Consider the following 24153-nt stretch of genomic DNA (forward strand, 5'->3'; position numbering starts at 1 on the left):
CCTCACAGGAACCAAGGTAAGCGCCTCATCACCTCCATGTCAGTCAGCAAACTGAGTCTCAGGGAGCTCTAGCAAGTTGTCCAGAGATTCCCAGGTGGGGAACCCACACTGAGATGTCAGTACAGCCTCTGCCTCCTTGTGGGTGGGTGGGGTGGGTGGGTCAGTGGCTTCTGAGAAGCCCCATTTCTTTCCCAAATGTACCCAGGGACTTTGGGGAAAATGAGGGGTGCCTGGCCAGGGAATGTCATGGAAGGCAGAGGCTAATGCTGCCTAGGTCCAATGAGGTTGCGGGTATAACCACGTTTCAGCTCTTCACCTCCCACAGCTCACTGGTAGAGCCACAACTTATACCTCTTTTACAAAGGGGGAAACTGAGGCCCAGAATTGTTGGTCATTTGCCTGTGAGTCACAATATTTTGGGATCAGGATTCAAACCCAGGCTGCCTGACCCAGGGCTTGGGGAGTCTGATTACTGCCTTATTTCCAGTCCTGCTAGGCTTTGGGACTCAAAAAACACCCTGTTCATCCTGATGCCATCTTGTCTCCCTCACCAAGAGTTCTGCTCCACCCACCAACTCCCATGATGATAGACCAGGCAAAGGGGCGAACACTACTAAGCAAGGGTTTGTGGTATTATTAAATGTCTGAACTTTAGAAAGTGATGGAGAGTACATTATTAACACAGATTAAAATTAAAAGTATATGGTATATGTTTCCATTACATTGCACATAGCATAAAAAATTGAAAAAATTAGAACATATTATTCCAGTATTAAAAACAATTATTCCATAAATTAAAAAGTCACAAAATGAGTGAAATTCCAATACAACTTGGCTGTTTCACTGTTCTTTTGTGAAAGGAAGAAAATAGCCAAAATTCACAGAATAGGCAGAAGATATGAACATTTCACTAAAGATACAGAGGTAGCAAATATGCATCTGAAGAAATGCTCATCATGAACCTTTAGGGAAATGCAAATAAAACAACAGTTAGATAGCTGGACAAACTTACAAAAAGGGTTAAAATTAAGAATGATTGACTATAAAAAAATACAAATAATAAAAAAAAAAGAAATACACATTCCCAATAAAAACACTAATATTCTGGAATGTTATCTTTTATCCCATTTATGTAGAAAGACACATATGTACAATATAATAAAGTGACAACTTTTGTTAAAAAAAAAAAAAAGAATGAACAAATGAAATATTCACCAGGATGTGGAAGAAATGGAGCTCTCATACACTGCCGGTAAGAATGAAAAAAATGGGAATTCCCTGGCAGTCCAGTAGTTAGGACTCTGCACTTTCACTGATGAGGCCTGGTTGGGAAACTAATATCCCGCAAGCTGTGCAGCACGGTCAGAAAAAAAAAGAAGAAAAGAAAAAGGTATAATTAGTTCAGATCACAATTTGCTAGTCTGTTTAAGTTAAGCATTCACCTACCCTATGACTCAAACTTTGCACTCTGAGTTACTGAAGATAAACATACATCCACATAAAAAGTTATACACAAATGTTTGTACCAGCTTTTTTTCCCAATAGTCAAAAATTAGAAAAACCCCAAATGTCCATAAGCAAATGAATGGATAAATAGTGGTATATTCAAATATAAGAATGTTTCTTAGAAAAAAAAAAAAATGAGCTGCTTATATATCATTGATGACTCTCCAAGTATTTATGCAACATAAATAAAAGCAGGAAAAAGAGTAAATACTTTGATTCCCATCACATGAATTCTAGAAATTAGAAAGTTACATATTATAAAGGAAAGTAAATCAATGGTTACTTGAAGGGGTGTGAAGGGCAAGAAGAGAGAGATTATAAAAGGTCATGAGATAAATATACAGTAACACATACAGTCATTACCATGACTACAATGATGGTTTCAGTTCCATACATATGTCAGAGCTATCTGATAACAAATAGCTTTTGAAATGCTTCAAGATAAAAAAAAAAAAAAACTATGTCCAACTGTTTTGGGAAAATAGGTTTGGCAATCCTACATTCATTCCACTTTGGCATGCCCTCTGGCGGTCAGTCTTACCTCAAAGACAGCAAATAGAGTGAGCAATGACTTTCCACCAGAGTCAACAGGAATGCGGCCTGGGTCACAAGAGACACATCTGTGGACTACATATTCTCCTTTTCTCTCTTTTTTTTAAAAATCTGCCTGGCTCTTTGTAAGACCTGGGGAAGAGAGTTCCCTCAGCATTGCTGACATGCCCTGTGAACAAGGGAAAAAATTCATGCTGCTCCCAGAAGCAGTTGAGGTTTTCACACTGGACCCCTCCTCAGGGTGCCCTCTGAGTCTCCTAAAACTCATAGCATCCAGGCCTCAAATGAAGACAAGAAAGTCCTGCAGTCTTTCCTAGGAGGCCACGGGCAGAAATGCAAATTTGACAAAAACTAGTAAGTTAATTTCTGCCTTTGTAATGTCTCCTCTGAGGCACAGAAAGTTTGATACCCCCATAAAAGTTGCTCACCCCTTCATGCCCAAATCTGTTTATAACCTACCCTATTTGGTAAATAAAATATCCAAGATTAAAGAGGACTTAAACAGTAAGGTCTTTGTTACTGTTCTGGCAATGTTCTGGCAGATCTGCCAGCAATGGCTGGCAGTTCTTTAGCTGGTGACTCAGAAGGTATAAAACTTCATCACAAGTATCTTGAGACCAACGTGTCCCTGAAAATGGTAATCCTTCTCTGGAAGCTGCCAGATGAACTCATATGATGTTCTCTGGGCCAATAGTAGGTCAGGCCCATGCCCAAGCTGGTCAGAAAGGGAATCCTAAAGGTTCAGGTTATTCCTAATTTCCTCCCAGAAATGAGAGAACAGAGTTGGCTTCCCTGAGCACACTGCAGTAGTGACTGATGCACACTGTGGGGACGTGCCAGCTTATAGAGGTGAAATGGATCTGGCTACAGAAAGTGGCAGTGACATAAATCTATCAAGAGCCCTGGGTAGGTTAGAGAGTGTAACACAGTCACACATGCTTCCCACAAAACTGAAAATTATGAGGAATCTCTCTACTCCTGATGTTTGGATGCATGGGACAACTAGTGCCTCACAGTTTCATCCAATGTCACTACACTGAACAAGGAAATTATACATTTCTTACACATTTAAGGCCTTTCTCCAGTGTGAACTCGCTGGTGCTGAGAGAGGTTAGATTTTCGGCTAAAAGACTTCCCACATTCGCTGCAGTCATAAGGCTTTTCTCCTGTGTGAACTCTCTGATGATAATGAAGGGTGGAACGAGAGGTAAAAGATTTCCCACATTCACTGCACTCATAAGGCCTTTCTCCTGTGTGAACTCTCCGGTGAATTATGAGGTGAATTCTTTGGGTAAAGGACTTTCCACAGTCACTACATGCATGAGGCCTTTCTCCTGTGTGAACTCTCCGATGGCGTATCAGTATTGAGCTATTGGTAAAAGATTTCCCACAGTCACTGCACTTATAAGGCCTTTCTCCAGTGTGAACTCTCTGATGATAACCAAGGGCAGAGACAGAAGTAAAAGATTTCTCACATTCACTGCACTCATAAGGCCTTTCTCCAGTGTGAACTCTCCGGTGTTTAGAGAGGTATGAATTCTGGCTAAAGAATCTCCCACAGTCACTACATTCATAAGGCTTTTCTCCAGTGTGAACTCTCTGGTGTTGATTCAATTGGGAACTGTCCCTAAAAGATTTACCACATTCACTGCAGTCAAAAGGTCTTTCTCCTGTGTGAACTCTCTGATGACAACGGAGGGCAGAGCTAGAGGTAAAAGATTTCTCACATTCACTGCACTCATAAGGCCTTTCTCCAATGTGAATTTTCTGATGATAACGAAGGGCAGAACCAGAGGTAAAAGATTTCCCACATTCAATGCACTCATAAGGTCTTTCTCCTGTGTGAACTCTCTGGTGTATGTTGAGATGATTTCTTTGGGTAAAGGATTTCCCACATTCACTGCACTCATAAGGCCTTTCTCCTGTGTGAACTCTACGGTGTCGAATGAGTATCGGTCCATTGGTAAAGGATTTCCCACATTCACTGCACTCATAAGGTTTTTCTCCTGTGTGAACTCTCTGATGATAACAGAGGGCGGAACCAGAGGTAAAAGATTTCCCACATTCACTACATTCATAAGGCCTTTCTCCAGTGTGAACTCTCTGGTGTTGAGACAGGTAAGATTTGTGGCTAAAGGATTTCCCACATTCACTACACTCATAAGGCCTTTCTCCTGTGTGAACTCTTCGGTGTATAATGAGGTGATTTATTTGGGTAAAAGACTTTCCACAATCAGTACACTCATATGGCCTTTCTCCTGTGTGAATTCTCTGATGATAATGTAGGCCAGAGCTAGAGGTAAAAGACTTCCCACATTCCCCACATTTATAAGGCTTTTCTCCAGTGTGAACTCTCTGATGATAACGAAGGGCGGAGCTAGAAGTAAAGGATTTCCCACATTCACTGCACTCATAAGGCCTTTCTCCTGTGTGAACCCTCCAGTGTTCAATGAGGTCAGATTTTCGTCTAAAGGGCTTCCTACATTCAGTGCACTCATAACTCATTTCTCCAGTGTGAACTGTCTGTTGTTGAAAAAAGATGGAGCTATGGCTAAAAGATTGTGCACACTGATGGCAAATGCGGCAATCTTCTCCAGTGTGACTCCTCTGAGGATAAATGAAGACAAATTCTTGGCTAAAGGATTTCCCACATTTGCTGCACTTGTACTGCCTTGCCCCAGTATGAATTCTTCGATGTTGAATGAGGGCTGAGCTTCCCCTAAAAGATTTTCCACAGTCGCCACAGTCATAAAGCCTGTCACCAGTGTGAATTCTCTGGTGCACAACAAATGAGGATTTATACTTGAATGTTTTCCCACATTCACTGCACATAAAACACTGTCTTTCAGTGTAGACACTCTGGGCCTGAACAAGTGTGTGTTTGGGGCTGAAGGCTTTCTTGCATTCTCCCCTGGTGCAATGACTTTTTCTGCTTTGTGAAGTTTCCATGCAGTGGGTGACTGTGTTTGGCTTTTCCCCAGTGTGAATGGCCTGTTGATTCAGATGTCCTGAGGTGGCTAGGAAGTCCTCTGCAACTTTCTTGCAGGTAAAAGCCTCCCCTGACACATGGAAATTGCTGCTCTTCACAAATGAGGCCCTGTCCACACCGATTATGAACGGTTTTTCTTGCATGTGTTGCTCCTGGTGCTGCTGAGTGTCTGCACTGAAATAAAATCCTTTTGCACATGCCCTACACTTGAATAGTTTCTGGCTGTGTTGTGTTCCCTGATGCTCAGTCAAATGGAAAATGTCTCTCAAGACTGGACCACACATCTCACAGGGGTGAGTCTTCTGGGAAGATGAAGGTTCCTTGGAAGTCCTGACCTGTGACATTACCACAGAAACATTCTGTTCAAAGGATGCCTCAACATTCTCTTCTCCACTCCAGACACCTGAATGCAAAGAAACACCGATGAGGTACACATTCACTTTATTGGAAGGGGCAACCCAACCACAAACGTGCAAATGAAACAAAAAAAGAATAGGGGAAATTATACTATGTCAGAAAAGACAGACTTTAAGTAAATAGACAAAGGAAGTCATTATATGATAAAGCAGTCAATTCATCAAGAGGATATAACAATTACAAGTATATTTGCATCCAATATTGGAACACCCGAATATATTAAGCAAATACAAACAAATCTGAAGGCAGAAAAAGACAGCAGTGAAGTAATATTAGGGGTTCAATGCCCCACTCTGAATAAGAAAACGTTGGTCTTGAACTGCACCTAAGATCAAAGGGACCTGACAGACATGTACAAAAGATGCCATCCAACTATAGCAGAATACACATTCTTCTCAAGTACACAGAGAACACTCTCTAGGATAGATCACATGTTAGGTCACAAAACAAGTATTAACAAATTTAAAAAGATGGAAAACATATTAAATATCTTTTCCAACCACAATGGTACAAAACTAGAAATCATTAACAGGAGGAAAGCTGGGAAATTCACAAATACGTAGAATTTAAATGACACACTCCTGAATGACCTATGGGTTAAACAAGAAATGATTAAAAAAAACATATTCAAACAAATGTAAATGGAAACATAACACACGAAAACTTATGGGCTGCAGTAAAAGCAATTGTAAGAGGATAGTTTATAGCAATAAATGACTACATTAAGAAAAAAGAATGATCTCTAATAAACAACCTAACTCTATATCTCAAGGTATGAGAAAAAGAACAGACTAAGGTTAAAGTTAGCAGAAATAAAACAAATAATAAAGATCAGAGCAGAAATAAATGAAATAGAGACTAGAAAAATGACAGAAAACACCAATAAAAGTAAGAGGTTTTTAAATTTTTTTTAAAAAAACTTTTTACTTTGTTTTTTGGCCACTCTGTATGGCTTTTGGGATCTTAGTTCCCTGACCAGGCATTGAACCTGGACCCCCTACAGTGGAAGTGCAGAGTCCTAACCACTGATCACCAGGGAAATCTCAACAGTTGGTTTTTTTGAAAAGATAAGTTGACAAGCCTTTAGCTAGATTATGAAAAAAAGAGAGACGACTCAAAATCAGAAATGAAAGAGGAGACATAACAACTGATACTGCAGGAATACAATCAATCAGAAGAAACTAGAATGAACAATTATTTGCCAACAAATTGGATAACTCAGAAGAAATGAATAAAACTCCTATAAACATAAAACCTACCAAAATAAAATCATGAAGAAATAGGAATTATTAACCTGAATTAACCTATAACTGGTAAGCAGATTGAATCACTAATAAAAAAAATCTCCCAACAAAGAAAAGCCCAGGACTAGGCAAAATCACTGGGAATTCTACTAAATATTTATTTATTTATTTATTTATTTATTTTTTGCGGTATGAGGGCCTCTCACTGTTGTGGCCTCTCCCGTTGCGGAGCACAGGCTCCGGACGTGCAGGATCAGCAACCATGGCTCATGGGCCCAGCTGCTCAATGGCAGTGGGATCCTCCCGGACCAGGGCACAAACCCGCATCCCCTGCATCAGCAGGCGGACTCTCAACCACCGTGCCACCAGGGAAGCCATCTACTAAATATTTAAAACATTAATATCAATCCTTCTCAAAGTCTTCCAAAAAATTGAAGCAGGAACACTTCCAAGTTCATTTTATGAGACCAGCATTACTCTGATATCAAAGCCATTTAAGAAGAATACAACAGAAGAAAATTACAGGTCAATATCCCTGATGAGGGTGTCCCTGGTGGCACAGTGATTAAGAATCCGCCTGCCAATGCACAGGACACAGGTTCGAGCCCTGGTCCAGGTAGATCCTACATGCTGCGGAGCAACTAAGTCCATGTGCTCTAGAGCCTGCGAGCCACAACTACTGAACCCGTGTGCTGTAACTACTGAGGCCTGCATGCCTAGAGCCCGTGCTCTGCAACAAGGGAAGCCACCACAATGAGAAGCATGTGCACCACAACAAAGAGGAGCCCCCACTCGCCGCAACTAGAGAAAGCCCACACACAGCAACTAAGATCCAACAAAGCCAAAAATAAATAAATAAAATAAGTAAATAAAAAAAAAAAATCCCTGATGAATAGAGATGCAAAAATTCTCAACCAAATACTTGCAAACCAAATCCAACAGCACATTTACAGGATCATACATCACAATCAAGTAGCATTTATCCTTGGGGTGCAAAGATGGTTCAAAATCATGTGCAAATCAATAAATGTGATACACCACATTATCAGAACGAAGGATAAAAATCATAATCATATGAATAGATGCTGAAAAACCATTTTAAAATCCAATATCCATTCATGATAAAAACTCTCAACAAGTTAGGTATAGAAGGGGGACTTCCCTGGTAGTCCAGTGGTTAAGAATCCATCTTCAAATGCAGGAGACACGAGTTCAGTCCTGGGTTGGGGAACTAAGTCCATGCACTGCAACTACTCAGCCCATGCACTGCAATGACTCAGCCCATGCACCGCAACTACTGAGCCCACGTGCTCTGGAGCCCACATGCCATAACTAGAGAGCCTGTGCGCTGCAACCAGTGAGCCCATGCACTCTAACTAGAGGGCCTGCAGGTCACAGCTACTGAGCCCGCACACCACAACTAGAGAGAAGCCTGTACACAACTAAAAGATCCTGCACACCACAACTAACACCAGACACAGCCAAATTAATTGTTTTTTTTTTTTTAAAAAGCTAGGTATAGAAGGAGTGTACTTCAACATGTCTGACAAGCCCATACCTAACATCATATTGAACATTCAAAAGCTAAAAGGTTTTCCTCTAACATCAGGAACAAGACAAGGATGCCTACCCTATCCGTTTTTATTCAACATAGTACAGGAAGCCCCACCCAGAGTAAGTAGAGAAGAAAAAGAAAGAAAAGGCAGTCAAATTGGACTGGAAGAAGGAAAAGTGTTTGTTTGCAGGTAACGCACTCTTATATGTAGAAACCCCCAAAATTCCACCCTAACAAATGAATTCAGTAAAGTTTCAGGATAAAAAGAACCAATATACAAATTTCAGTTGCATTTATATACACTAATTACAAACTGTCTGAATAGAAAATTAAGAAAGCAATCTTATTTTAAATAGCATCAAAAGAATAAGATACTCAGGAACAAATTTAATCTAGGGGATGAAAGATTTACATTCTGAAAATCATAAGACAACGATGAAAGAAACTAAAGAAGACGTAAATAAATGGAAAGATATCCAGTATTCCTGGATTGGAAAAATTAATATTGTTAATTTTACAAAGAGCAATTTACAGATTGAAAACAATCCATATCAAAATTCCAATGACATTTTCCACAGAAATAGAATAAACAATCCTAAAATTTGTATGGAACCATGAAAAATCCCAAATAGCCAAAACAATCTTGAAAAAGGACAAATCTAGAGGCATCACACTTTCTGATTTCAAACTATTACAATTCTATGGTAATTAATACATTATGGTACTGGCATAAAAATAGACACATAGACCAACTGAACAGAATACAGAGCCCAGAAATAAACTCACGCATATGTGGTCAACTGATCTTTGATAGGCACAACAAGAACACACAATGGAGAAAGGACAGCTTCTTCCAAAAATGGTGATGGAAACACTGGTTATCCACAAGCAAAAAAAATGAAACTAGAGCCTTATCTCACACCACTCACAAAAATTAACTTGAATCGGATTAAAATTTTGAAACATAAACCCTGAAATTGTAAAACTTTTAGAAGAAAATACAGAGAAAAACTCCTTGACATTGGTGTTCGCAACGATTTTTTTTAGATAACACCCATAGCACAAGCAATGAAAGCAAAAATAAACAAGTGGGACTATATCAAATGGAAAAGCTTCTTTATAGCAAGGGAAACAAAATGAAAACACAACCTAAGGAAAAGGAGAAAATACTTGCAAAGGATTTATCTGATAAGGGGTTAATATCCAGAAAATATCAGAACTCATACAATTCAACAATAAAAAACTAACGAATCCAATTAAAAATAGGCAAAAGGACCTGAACAGATATTTATCCAAAACATACAAATGATCAACAGGTATGTGAAAAGGTGCTCAAAATCACTAACATCGGGGAAATGCAAATCCAAACCACAATGAGATACCTCCCACCTGTCTGGAACACTACTATCAAAAAGACAAGAGATACATGTTCGTGAGGATGTGAAGAAAAGGAAAACCTTCTACATTGTTGGTAGGAATGTAAATCGGTACAGCCATTAGGGAAAACTGTATGGAATTTCCTAAAAATTAAAAATAGAACTCTGCATGGTCCAATAATCCTAATTCTGTGTCTATTTCCAGAGGAAATAAAATCTGTATCTCAAACAGGTGTTTGCACCCCCATGTTCACTGCAGCATGATCCACAATAGCCCAGGTATAAAAACAACCTAAGTACAGGCATACCTTGTTTTACTGTGCTTCACAGATAACTCATTTTCTTACAAATTGAAGGTATGCAGTAACCCTGTGTCAAGCAAGTCTACTGGCGCCATTTTTCTAACAGCATTTGCTCACGTTGTGTCTGTGAGTCACGTTTTGGTAATTTTTGCGATATTTCCAACTTTCTCATTATTGTTATACTTGTTATGGTGATCTGTGATCAGTGATCTTTGTTTTGGGGTGCCACAAACTGGACCCATAAGACAGCAGACTTAATCGATAAACACTGTATGTGTTCTGCCTGCTCTACGGACTGGTGAATCTGTTTCTCTCCCTCTCCTCACGCCTCCATATTTCTTGAGATGCAACAATACTGAAATTAGGCGAATTAATAACCCTACAATGGCCTCTAAGAGCTCAAGTAAAAGGAAGGATCACATGTCTTTCACTTTAAATCAAAAGTTAGAAATGATAAAGCTTAGTGAGGAAGACAAGTTAAAAGCCAAGAGAAAAAAAAAAAAAGCCAAGAGAGGCTGAAAGCCAGGTCCTTGGACCAAACAGTATTAACCAAGTTGTATCAATAAATGCAAAGGAAAAGTTCTTCAAGTAAATTAAAAGTGCTACTCTAGTGAACACACAAATAATAAGAAAGCAAAATAGTCTTATTGCTGATATGGAGAAAATTTTAGTGATCTGTATCCAAGATCAAGCCAGCCACAACATTACCTTAAGCCAAAGCCTGATCCAGAGTCAGGCCCCAACTCTCTCCAATTCTGTGATGGCTGAGAGAGGTGAGAAGCTGAGGGAAAAAAAGTATGAAGCTAGCATAGGTGGGTTCATGAGATTTAAGGAAAGAAGCTGTCTCGATAACATAAAAGTACAAGGTGAAAAAAAAAGTACACAGTGAAGCAGCAAGTGCTGATGCAGAAGCTGTACCAAAGTTATCCACATGATCTAGTTAAGATAATTAATGGACATGGCTACACTAAACAACACATTTTTAATGTAGATGAAACAGTCTTATGTTGGAAGAAGATGGCATCTAGGACTTTCACAGTTAGAGAGGAGAAGTCAATGTCTGGCTTCAAAGCTTCAAAGGACAGGCTGACTCTCTTGTTAAGGGTAATGCAGCTGGTGACTGAAAGTTGAAGCCAATGCTCATTTATCATTCTGAAAATCTTAGGCCCTTAACAATTCTGCTAAATCTACTCTGCATATATTCTATAAATGGAACAACAAAGCCTGGATGACAGCATGTCTCCTTATAACATGATTTACTGAATATTTTAAGACTACTGTCGAGACCTACTGCTCTGAAAAAAAAAATGTTCTCAAAATATTACTACTCACTGACAATGCAGCTGGTCAGCCAAGAGCTCTGGTGGAGATGTACAAAATTAATGTTCTTTTCATGCCTACTACTACAACATCTATTCTGTAGCCCATGGATCAAGTAGTTTACACTGTCAAGTCTTAAGAAATACATTTCATAAGGCTATAGCTGCCATGGATAGCAATCCTCTGATGGATCAGGGCAAAGTAAATTGAAAACCTTTTGGAAAGGACTCACCATTCTAGATGACATTAAGAACATTTATGAATCATGGGAAGAGGTAAAACTATCAACATTAACAGGAGTTGGGAAAAAGCTGATTCCAACTCTCTAGATGACTTTGAGGGGTTCAGGATTTCAGTGGAGGAAGTAACTGCAGATGTAGTGGAAAAACCAAGAGAACTAGAATTAGAAGTGCAGCTGGAAGATGACTGAACTGCTGCAATCTCAAGAGAAAACTTTAAAAGATGAGGAGTTGTTTCTTATGGATGAGAAAAGAAAATGATTTCTTGAGATGGAATGTACTCCTGGTGAAGATGCTGTGCAGATTGTTGAAATGATGACAAAGGCTTTAGAATATTACATAAACTTAGTTCATAAAGCAGCAGTAGGGTTTGAGAAGATTGACTACAATTTTGAAAGAAGTTCTACTGTGTGTTAAATGTTATCAAACAGCATCACGTGCTACAGAGAAATCATTCCTGAAAGGAAGAGTCCATTGATGTGGCAACCATCATTCTTGTCTTATTTAAAGAAATTGCCAAAGCCACCAAAACCTTCATCAACCTGATCAGTCAGCACCTTGATCAGTCAAAATTAAGGCAAGGGACTTCCCTGGTGGCACAGTGGTTAAGAATCCGCCTGCCGGGCCTCCCTGGTGATGCAGCGGTTAAGACTCTTCCTGCCAATGCAGGGGACACGGGTTCGAGCCCTGGTCTGGGAAGATCCCATATGGTGCGGAGCAACTAAGCCCGTGCGCCACAACTACTGAGCCTGCGCGCTAGAGCCAGCGAACCACAGCTACTAAGCCCGCATGTCACAACTACTGAAGCCCGTGTGCCTAGAGCCCGTTTTCCACAACAAGAGAAGCCACCCCAAACAGAAGCCTGTGCACTGCAATGAAAGAGTAGCCCCCACTTGCTGCAACAAGAGAAAGCTCATGTGCAGCAATGAAGACTCAATGCAGCCAAAAATAAATAAATAAAATTAACAAACAAACAAAAAATAGAATCCACCTGCGAAAGCAGGGGACATGGGTTCAGGCTCTGGTCCGGGAAGATCCCACGTGCCGCGGAGCAACTAAGCCCTTGTGCCACAACTACTGAGCCAGCACTCTAGACCTCGCGCGCCACAACTATTGAAGCCCATGCACCTAGAGCCTGTGCTCCACAACAAAAGAAGCCACTGCAATGAGAAGCCCCTGTACCACAATGAAGAGTAGCCACACTCGCTGTAACTAGAGAAAGCCTGCGCACAGCAACGAAGACCCAACGCAGCCATAAATAAATAAATTTATTTATTAAAAAATTTTTTTAAATAAATTGCTCCAGCAGCAAAAAGATACAACTCAGATGATGATTAAAATTTTTTTAGCAATAAAGTATTTTTTAACTAAGGTATATATGTTGCTTTTTAAGACATAATGCTATTGCACACTTACTGGCTACTATACAGTGTAAACATAACATTTATAGGCACTGGAAAACAAAACTTTTGGTGACTTGCTTTATTGTGTTACTCACCTTATTGCGGTGGTCTGGAACCTAACCTGCAATATGCCTGTATCTGTCTACGAATGAATGGATTAATAAAGTCTGGTATTTATATGCAATGGAGTATTATTCAGCCATTAAAAAAGGAACTCATGCATTTGTGACAACAATGATGAACCTGGAGGGCATAATGCAAAGTGAAATAAGCCAAAGAAAGATAAATACTGTATGCGATCCCTTATATATGGAATCGTGGGATAAAAAACAGTTGAACCCATAGAAACAAAGAGTAGATGCAGGGTGCTCAGGTCTAGAGGAAATGGGAAGATGTTGGTCAGTTTTATAAGATGAATAAGCTCTGAGGAACTAATACAGCATGGAGCCTATACTTAATAATGCTGTATTGTATACTTCAAATGGGCTAACAGAGATCTTAAGTGTTTTCACACACACGAAAAATGTAAATACAATTATGTGAGGTAATGGATGTGTTAATCAACTTGACTGTAGTAATCATTTCATACTGTATTTGTGTATATAAAATCATGACATTGTACACTTCCTTGTACTTTTTAATTTTTTTTTCATTTTTTGGCCACACTGCGCGGCTTGTGGGATCTCAGTTCTCTGACCACGGATTGAACCCGGGCCATGGCAGTGGAAGTGCTGAATCCTAACCACTAGACCACCAGGGAACTCCCTGTACACTTTAAATACATACAGTATTATTTGTCAATTATACCTCAATAAGCTGGAGAAAAGAAAAGAGATCTAAACACCACAAGTAGAACCATTAAGGACAGCCTTAGAAAACAGCCCATGGTCCAGGTAAGTAATGGTCATGACAATACCTTCAATTCCTGGCATATGGAGGCAGAAGGAAATGTCAGATAATAAGAAGGAACAAAACCTGGGACACAGAAGTACCATGGACCTGGACTCACCACCTGACCAGGGAAAGGGCAAGTAAGATGCAATCCATAAGCCCCTTCAAGAATGCTGACCTCAAATCCACCCCTACGAGCATTGAGTACAGACTGTATTGGGGCTACAGGGAGAGAAGGGGAAAGTGCAAACAACCCAGCCCTACCTATCACAGCAACTACCCAGAAAGCTGGGGAAACAAGCAGTGCCCAAGGTCCATATGTGAGAAGGACAGAGCACACCTTGGAGAAAAGAGGGTGAGGCAGGATACAGAGCCTAGCCCAGGTCACTGGGGAGGGTCAGTCTCTTACCCAGTGAAGATATAAGTGAAAAGTTCTCCAGCATCACATCATGGTACAGGTGTCTCTGAGCCTCATCAAGGAGCTTCCATTCCTCCCAGGAGAAGTACAGGGCAATGTCCTCAAAGGTCACACCAACCTGTCATGAATGAGATAGATGAAACATAAACATTCTCTCTCTGAGGACCCACAATTCATCTCCTCACACATGTATTCCATGGTCATCCTCCATCAGAGTTCCCCACGTCAGGCCTGGTGCCAATGATGCCTGATCTCTCCTCACTGTGTTCAGCCCTCAGCCACAAAAGGCGGTGGCCGGGGGGATAAACGCCATCTAAACGCTGGGCCTGGCCTACAGGGCCCCATCCCTCCCCCGAAGTAATTCCCCTGAGGTCTCCCACATTGTGCCTCCAAGACACAGCAAAACATGGGCTCATCTTTACCCTTAATCCCCAACACCAGGTCCTGTGGGCCCTCAGCTCACACTTCCCCTTGATGTGCACGTCATTCAGTTGACCAAACCTCTTTCACATCTTCAGACCTCACAGTTGCACTCCCACAGCTCTACCACCTCCCTGCCCCACATCACAGGCACCTCTCTGGACTCACCCAGGTACTTGGAACGTGGCATCCACAGAGTGCTTAACAAAATCAAACATGATCTGGTACAATCCCAGTTCTCTGAGGCAGCCCATAGCCAGGGAAAGCCCTGCCTGCCTTGCTTCTGATCTCTGTTTCAGTATTAGCCACCCAGAACCAGTGAGGGACTGGGACACCCTCTCCTGCCTTACATAGGTTCCATAAGTGCCTCTTCAACCTTCAGAACCTGGGCGAAAAAGGAAGGCAACCATGGCTGGGCTCCATGTGTGCAGGACTCCCTTGTACCCTGGAACCTAGTGACCTCAGGCTGACTGACTAACCTCTGCTGTCTCTCATCAGATCCAGTGACATTGGACGAGGACTCAACTCCCTGTGCCTCTCTTTGTCACCCCCATTCCAATCCTATCCGTTCGTTCTCTGAGCAGCTTTTTGAAAACTTTTAAAGCCCTCAAATACACTGCTCTTCGTCCGTTCACAGCCCTCCGTGGCTCGCAGGTCCCTCAGAATAAAGCAACAACCTCTCTCTCTGCCGGTCCAGGCGTGATTCCACCTCACACTCTCTTACTGCAGTCATAAGATGCACCCCAGGTTTCCCGAATCCTCCTGGCTCAGTCCGACCTCCAAGCCTTTGCACCTGTCGGTTCCTTCGCCTGTCACCCTCGCCCACGCGCCGCCCACGGCCACGTCACCGTCCTGGACACCGCGGCCTGGGCTGCGGGCACGTAAACAGGCGCCCCGCACTCGGGGCTATAGTGTCTGGTGCCTTGTGGGCGATGAGGGGCCGGAGGACGAGCGTTTACCTCAGGCGGGTCCCTCAGCGCCGCCGTCGCCATCGGACTCGGTGGACGGAGCGGGCCCGGGAGCTGCGGGAGATGAGGCGAGACGCGGGCACGGCGGTCACTCTCCCGGGCTTGGCGCGCGATACCCCGGGCGGCGTCGCCTAGCCTCAGACCTGCCTCTGTGTTGCGGGGACAGGCCCTCCTCTCGGATCTTCTCGGTCCAGTCACTTCGATCCTGACACAACGCTCCGGAGCGCGAACAAACCGGAGGGGAGCATAAATGACCGCCACAACGGGGTCGCCGGAAGTCCCGCCCAGACGCGCACGCGCGGGAACCCCTCATCCTGATTGGCCGTTGCTGCCTCTCGGCCCGTGCCTTCAGGGTAATGTAGTTCCCAGCGCTCCAGAGGCCGCGGCGAATCTAGTTCATAATGTTCAACAGGAGCATTGGATTTGCAGCCCCTTGAGGAATGCTGCTGGTGGTGTTCCTACCTCAAAGGAGGGAGGGGTTTTGGTCGTTGTTAAAGGCCGCGAAGAGACATTATTTCAGACTCCATTAAGCCCAGGCAGCTCCTAGAGGATAAAACTATTATTTGCGATGCTCGCAAATCTACTCATCTAAATGGCCGTATCATTCCAGTCATTCGTATATAAAATGAATCCACACATAGCTAGAAACATTGTTTATTTATCTTCAAATGCATGTGGTCTGAAGTGTTACTCAGTTTTTTAAGTTTCAGTTTGTTTGGTCAGGAAGAAGAAAAAAGAGTCCATTGAGGTCCATGACAGAAAAGCAAGTAGTGCGATGTTAGGCTGCCCTGAAGTGGATGGACAAGCAGGAGCTCTGCCTCTGGTTCCCCCAGAAAACGGTTCCCCTGCCTATGTTATCAGTCATTTTGAGGAGTAGAAGCAAAAATGAACAGGATCATCAAAAGTGGAAGAAAAATAGGAACTGCCAAACTAAACGCCCTAAATTGTATAAAAGCTAATTTTTATTTTGTGGCCTTTTTAGAATTGTTACAATTGTGTAATCCTCTCTCTCTCTCTCTCTCTATATATATATATATATTGTTTGTTTGTTTGTTTTTGTTTTTGTTACACAAATCAACCCATTTATTAAAGGCTAGCAAGGTTTCAAATGGTGGTGCTTCTATGGTCCTTCAATTCCTTCAGTTGTCTGATGGCAGAATTTACTGTGACAGCAGAAGTGGTGTTGTAGGCCTAACTATATTTCTTGGGTGTTGAGCTCATTTATTTGGTGATGAGAAAACATTAAATGAGAATTGTGTTTGTCTGCTAGGGCTGCCATAACATTTTAATACTATTGAAACCTTGGGTAGTCATAAGTTATAAACTGTAACCTGCCTTCACTGATCAAACTCACTTTGCTTTTACAAAAACTTGCGGGTACTCCCAAGCGGCAAATAACCTAAACACTAAGATCTTTGCCCAAGTTGTGTTTTAGGAAATTGGGAGTCAGCTGTGTCCAGTTTGAGCTCGAGCTGGTTAAAACTGGTTAAGACCACTGACCCTCCATCTGGGCATGTGCAAATGTCGGCTCAGTGACCTTTTGATGTCAGAGGGCCAACAGCCCACCCTCAGAACATGCTAACACTGCCGTTTTCTGAACAGGTGTCTCATGAAAAAATCTGTAGCTTACTTTTACCTGTGCAGAACAACAATCACCTTTTCTTATCTTCAATTCCCATCCCCCTACCCCCACCCCCCACCCAGCTTTATCCCATAAACATTCCTAGTCTCTCCCCTTTGGGGAGGTGAATCTGAGATTTGTCTTTGCTTCTGCTCGCTTGGCTGCCTTATGAATAAACAGTTTCTCTGCTGCAAACCTCAGCGTCTCAACGTTTGGCTTGCTGTGCATCGGGCAAATGAAACTGGTTTAGTAAGAGTATAGACTGGGTGGCTTAAATAACAGAAATTAATTTTCTTGCAGTTCTGGATGCTGAAAGTCTAACAGGAAGGTGTCAAAAGGTATAGTTTTTCCTGAGGCCTCTGTTTTGGCTTTTGGGTAGCCAACTTCTTGCTCTGTCCTCACATAGCCTTTTCTCCCCGTGTGCATACTCCTGGTGTCTATCCCTCATCTTATGAGTGGTGCAATGATATTTATATTTCAAGGCAGGACAAGAAAATTTAAACATAAAATTTTCTGCTTTGGCCCCTCTACCTCCTTAATGTGCAGTGTGCTTCTGCATTACACACTAACTAGTCTTCCTCAAAGATGGGAATGTTTTCTTGACTGCAAAGATAAATTTTTTTCCCCTTTCTTCTGATGCTAGCAATGTAACTTCTTAAAAGATTAGCATTGTTTCCCAACTCTATTGGGGGTTATGGTGACTCACTGACTGCTTTGTACATGCTTACTTGGCCTATGAACTTTGTGTAAAATGTCAGCATGTCATTTTGTTGTATGATCCTGTCTCATAAATGTATATCGTTGTGCCTTCAACTTCTAACAGGCCGAACAGATCTCAGACATTCTGAGACTCTGTCTCCCGGGTTACAAACCTGTTTAATTGAATAAAGTTAACTTTTTTCTTCTTGATTGTTAATTGAGTTTTTGTCAATGGAAGGAAACCAGTCTTAATGGAATACAGCCACACTCTTATAATCTCACTTATCCTTATTTACCTCTATAAATGCCCTATGTCCAAATACAGGCCCTTTGTGAGTTAGTGCTTCAACATTTGACAGGTATTATGTTAATAAATGTTAGTGGTAATAAAAGGCAAATAACTTACTACAGTTGGGTAATAAAGAGGAAAAGAGCATTCAACTTTTAAAAGTATCCTCCAATTGCCAATAGATCACAATTTCTAAAATTCACTTTCATAAAAACGTAATTTCCAAAATATTCCTATTAAATACTGTAAATGCATCACTGCTAAGAACTACTTCAAACAAACACAAAGTTTTCAATTAAAACAAATATTAAATGATGCTAAAATGTAGAGTTTAATAAAGTAAATTTATTTGAATCAAATACTTACACTTGTTATCATATACAACACTGATTATTATCCCACCTGACTAATCCCCCACAAACTCATCATCTTCCCTACAAAAACTTCGGATCATTCTCATCACTGAGATATCCTCTGATACCTGGCAAAAAAAGCCTTCACCTGCTTCCTCTGCTTGTTTTCTCATCACTCTTCCCATCGCACACTATACCACAAACACATCGATCTTCCTTCAGTCTTTGAATTCCATATGTGACTTTACAGCTCAAGAGTATTCCCAGGTCTTTTGCTCTCCAAATGAAACATCTATTTTCCCCACTATGCTTTGTAAATTCAAATAAATCTTTTAAGTGTCAACATAAAGTTTAACGTTTAAATTAAAGTGCTGTTATAACCTACACTCCTAAATCTTGAACATTCTCTATATTATCATAAAATTCCCTGAACCTGTAGTGAATAACATTATATACTTTTAGAAAATTATTTTTGAATAACTATGAGTAGCTTTCGTGTTTTTATACTCTACATGTAATACAAAGCAGAGCTATTATCACTGTTATCAATTTTGAGTCAAAATCTTCTGGAAGATGAAATGACATAAAACATGAGCCTACAAATATATAAAGTTGATTAAATACATGGCGGGGTATTCTAGAGAGAACTTATAGCTCAGGAGCTACACTCAGAATATTTGTTTTCCTTGCCCAACAGGAAAGCTAAACTGAAAGAGCTGAGTGTCACTGCCAAAAAGCACTAAGGGATGAATGTCGGGAAACCTGAAAATACCTTTGCAGAGGCGTTCATTAGACCATGATGTGGGTTCATAATCGGAGTTATCCAAAAAGATAAAATAAAAAGAGAGGGTAAAAGCAGACAACATATTCACCAGAATGAGAATGGTGAACGCAGTTTTTTCCTCAGCACGATAAGAATGGTGCTTTGGTCTCATGGGAAAGTCTAGGGGAGGGGCTGCTGCTGTGAACGCATTGGATTCTCTGCTTGTGTCTGTGTGGGAAAAGACCCATGGAGCCACTGGTAGACCATGAGCCCGTAACACAGGTCAATGAAGAACAACATGAATGCATGTAGTGAGGCAATACACCTTTCTGAAATGACTGAAAAACAGTATCTATGAATTATTTCTGTAGTTGTTTTCCCTCTTTCTTGGTCCAGTTTACTCACAGCAACTAAAGGTATTTATCAGGTGCTACAGTATCCAACAGAGGAAAGAGCAGAATCCAATGCACTTGGGGGATGTCACTCTGAATTCCACCCACCTTGAAATACTGGGGCAAAGCTTAATGGCTAAGACAACTCCTCCTGCCCACTCTGTGAAGACAAAGGACAAGTTTATATCCAATATCATCTAGAAAATATTTCCTTCCAAAACTGCCACTGTCTTCAAAGACCCTTTATGGAGACACCCTAAGGAGAAGCTCTTGGCCAAGACAAGCTGTTTTATCAAATCTCTTGTAAGATAAGCCCATCAATGCGCTTCAGTCTCTTTGAATCTCTTAAAAATAACTTGATAAATATTGGACACCTTGAAACAATTACACGTCACTCTTTCATCCAGTACATTTTCTGATTCTACCATTTCTTACACCCTTTGCAACTCCACTGTTTTTTTTAAATTTATTTTTTGGCTGCGTTAGGTCTTCGTTGCTGCACACAGGCTTTCTCTCTACTTGTGGCAAGTGGGGTCTGCTCTTCATTGCGGTGCACCGGCTTCTCATTGCTGTGGTTTCTCTTGTTTTGGAGCGTGGGCTCTAGGCAGGCAGGCTCAGTAGTTTTGGCACGTGGGCCCTAGAGTGTGCGGCCTTCAGTAGTTGCAGCGTGTGGGCTCAGTAGTTGTGGCTCGCAAGGTCTAGATTACAGGCTCAGTATTTGTGGCACATGGGATTACTTACTCCGCAGCACCTGGGATCTTCCTGGACCAGGGATTGAACCCGTGTTCCCTGCATTGGCAGGCGGATTCTAAACCACTGCACCACTAGGGAAGTCCCTACAACTCCACTTTTTTAGAGCATTTTCCCTCTCTTATTCTATTATCTCAACTCTTAGGTAATTCTTCACTCATTCTACGTGCAGTTTTATCCTCATAAAACCAATGTCATGAGCAAACTCCTAAACATAACAGTGATAGGTAAGATTTTGGTTAAACATCCTCTCAGTAGCTTTAGACACCATTGATAATTTTTGCATTTTTAACTTAAATTTGCAGATTCTTCATTTTCTTTCATCCACTTAGTAATGGAATTCCTGAGAGTTTAATCAATAGTCATCTCTCCTCACAATCTGCACACATTAGTGATCTCATTCAACGTCATGGCATAAATACCACTGTAAGCCAAAATTTTCCAAATTCCTATCTTTGCACATGTACACAGGGGTCATTTTACCCAGTAGATAAAAGTCTGGGACAATATCAGGTCATGTACTTGTTGGGAAGGAATTTTTATTTCACACATAAATGCAGTGGCAGTGTGAGCATGGGGACTTGAGATGATCTTAGAGAAACATTTTAAAATGATCAAATTATTGAGAACTATTAGCAGTGATTAAGTAATTTATTGAGGAAGGGAAGAAGCCAGGAACCCAGGCCATAACATATCTGAAATGGCTGGAAAAGATCAGGTAAAATTGATAGGCAAGACACAGTCTAAAAAGTGACAGAAAACAGCTAAGACAAAGGATGGGCTTCATGGGCTGTGTTTCTCACCAACCCAAGTGTTTTACCTAGAAAATATTATTATTTTTCATTTCTGACTTCTGAGCACTACTGCAGCCTGGAAGAAGAAGAAAAGAGAGAAGTAGGAAGAACTTACAGAATCTTAAAAAGGAACATGAACAAAATGGGTATACTTTTATTCACTGCTTCAATAGGCATGTGTTAAGCATCTGATGTGTGTCAAACATTATTCGTGTCTATAAGAGGTATCAGAAAGAAAAATATCTGGTAAAGGACCTGCCTCTATTAAGCCAATACTAGCAACAAAAAAGATATACATCAGACAGAATAATAAATATACAATATATTGTAAGATGATAAGGGTACACACAAGGATAGAAGGAATTGTGCCTCCACACTGTGTACACACACACACACACACACACACACACACACACACACACACACACACACACCCTACTGATTCTGTTTCTCTGAAGAACACCGAGTAGTCCAGACTTAGGAACCAGGAAGAGAGGTGCTACTATGACAAATACCTACACATATTCAAGTGACTTTAGAACTGGGTAATGAGCGGAGCTAAAGGAGTTTTGAAGAACAAGTTAGAAAAGGCCTAGACTGCCCTGAAGAGACTGCTGATTGAAACATGAAAGTTAAAGGTGATTCTGAAGAGGGCTCAGAGAGAAAAAAAGGAGAGCTGTAGAAAAAGCTCCTATCATCTTACAGATATACATACATCATCATAAACAAAAGAGTGGTAGAAATATAAATATTAAAACTGCTTTTGATGAGGCCTGAAACGGAAATGTGGGAACATGTTATTTGAAATGGGAAGAAAGGCAATCATTGTTATAGTGACAAAGAACTTGGCCAAACTGCATTTTCATGTTTTGTGGAAAGTAGAACCTGTTAGTGATGAACCTGGATACTGACATGAGATTTTTAAGTGAGCTCTTGAAGGCATGGCCTGGTTTCTCCTTGCTGTTCACAGTAAATGCAAGAGGAGAGAGAGAAACTGAAGCAGGAATTGTTAAGCAAAAAGGACCAGGAACTTGAAGACTAGGGGAATTCTAAGCCTATCTCTCTTCTAAAAACTGGGGAAGGCTGCTCCTGAGAGAACATCAAGGTTGTGGCTGGATGATTATTTGTTGAAGATATGATGGGCATGTGATGCCTGATCCAAGGGATTAAGACTTTGCAGGCAAGTGGGTTGCAGTCAATGTATTTTTTATGTGAGAAGGACGTGAATTCAGTTATGCCAGAGTATGAAGTATTATGGGCTGAGTTGTGTCCTCCCATGCCCCCCACCAAATTCATATGTTTAAATCCTAACCCTCAAGACCGACAAATAAGCCTGTATTTGGAGACAGGGTCTTTAAAGAGGTAATTCAGTTACTGTGAGTTCATTAGGGTGGGCCTTAATCCAATATGACTGGTGTCCCTATAATAGGAGGAGATTAGAACACAGACACTTACAGAGGGAGCTCTGCATATAAGCTGTCATCAGACTGCAACATCTGCTATTCCCGGGGTCTCCAGCCTGCCAGCCTTCCCTGCAGGTTTTGGACTTGCCATCCACCACAATTCTGTGAGCCATTTCCTTAAAATGTCTCTTTCTTACCACAGTTATCCCTGAGAAAAGATAAATAGATAAATAAATAATAAATTAAGTCTCTCTCTCTCCTTGTCTATACATCGGTTCTGTTACTACAGAGAACTCTGAATAGTCTCTGTAAACTTTCTGTGATTAATATAGAACTGAACACCTCCATCTTCTTTCTTACTGGTTCTGGGGAACAGGATGCACTTTATCAGTAATTTTATGTCTACAGCAAATTACTGGGATCAGTGTAAAGAAGGTACCTCTCATTCGAAATAATAAACATTTCATTTGATAAAAGAAAGAATGAATGAAAGATTGCCAAGCTTAGAGGGAAGGAATAATGAAGGTGCATAATGGTGTTAAGGAATAAGTGTTTCCCTGAAAGTCACCACTGGCTCCAGATCTGTGAGGATTTTTAACGATTTCGCCCCACTCCTGCTTTGAGTAGTGATAACTTGGTCTGATCTGACCTCCAAAATTCAAGCCACAGACCTGGGTGGGGGTTGGAGACAGAGGGGAATTTTCCATAAAGTTTATAAAGTTTATTTGCATGCATTTTACCACCATTTATTTGCATTTAGGTTGCTGCTGTGGAGCAGAGGCACCCTTTCAATGAAGCATTTCTATAAGCATGTCACTGGCCAGGACTCCTAAGGCACCTTCGTTTTCCCAGAAGAATCACTCCAGTGAGACATGTAGTCTGGTCTTGAGAAGTATTTTTCACTTGGCTGAGCATGAAGAAACACAACACAGTCAGAAAGTGTTCCCGTGTAGAATATGTTTGAAGCGATTTTGTTTTAGTGCAAACCTCCAAAAACACCAGAAGCAGCACATGGAAGAGAAATCCTTCAGTAATGCAGCAGTCAGGGCCTTGTTTGTGAAGAACTGCAAATGCCATGTGTGAAGGAAGACCTTTACCTGTGAGGAAGTTGGGAAAGACTTTCTGGCCACCTTGGGACATCTCCAGCAACAGACCACTCACACCAGGGAGAAGCCAAAAATGATTGCCCAGCGTGAGGCAACTTTACAAAGCAGAGAAGTCATTACACCTGGGGAGAATGCAAGAAAGCCTTCAGCCTGAAACATGCAATTGTTCAGGACCAGAGTGTCCACCCTGGAAGACACTGTTCTGTGTGCAGTGAATGTGGGAAGACATTCAGGTACAAATCCTCATTTGTTGTGCACCAGAGAGTGCATACTGGAGAAAGGCTTCACGTGTGTGGTGAGTCTGGCAAATCTTTCAGGCGAACCTCAACCCTCAATCTGCATGGAAGAATTCACACTGAAACAAGGCAGTGCAAGTGCAGCAA

At 41.3% G+C, this 24153-nt stretch overlaps 1 protein-coding gene across 1 annotated transcript; it reads right to left on the reverse strand.

Annotated features, from left to right (window-relative positions):
• Window positions 1-1135: 1135 nt before the first annotated feature.
• LOC113615203 (zinc finger protein 256-like) lies at window positions 1136-15863 on the reverse strand. The gene is made up of 3 exons (XM_027097376.1): window positions 15592-15863; window positions 14204-14330; window positions 1136-5450 (listed from the first exon to the last, which is right to left on the reverse strand). Exons 1-3 carry the CDS (start codon window positions 15622-15624, stop codon window positions 3127-3129), a joined length of 2484 nt encoding a protein of 827 aa, XP_026953177.1. The 5' UTR covers window positions 15625-15863; the 3' UTR covers window positions 1136-3126.
• Window positions 15864-24153: the final 8290 nt, after the last annotated feature.

This window comes from Aethalodelphis obliquidens, unplaced genomic scaffold (assembly GCF_003676395.1).
Source record: "Aethalodelphis obliquidens isolate GAN/ISIS:26980383/991018 unplaced genomic scaffold, ASM367639v1 scaffold113, whole genome shotgun sequence".
NCBI classification, from domain to species: Eukaryota; Metazoa; Chordata; class Mammalia; order Artiodactyla; family Delphinidae; genus Aethalodelphis; species Aethalodelphis obliquidens.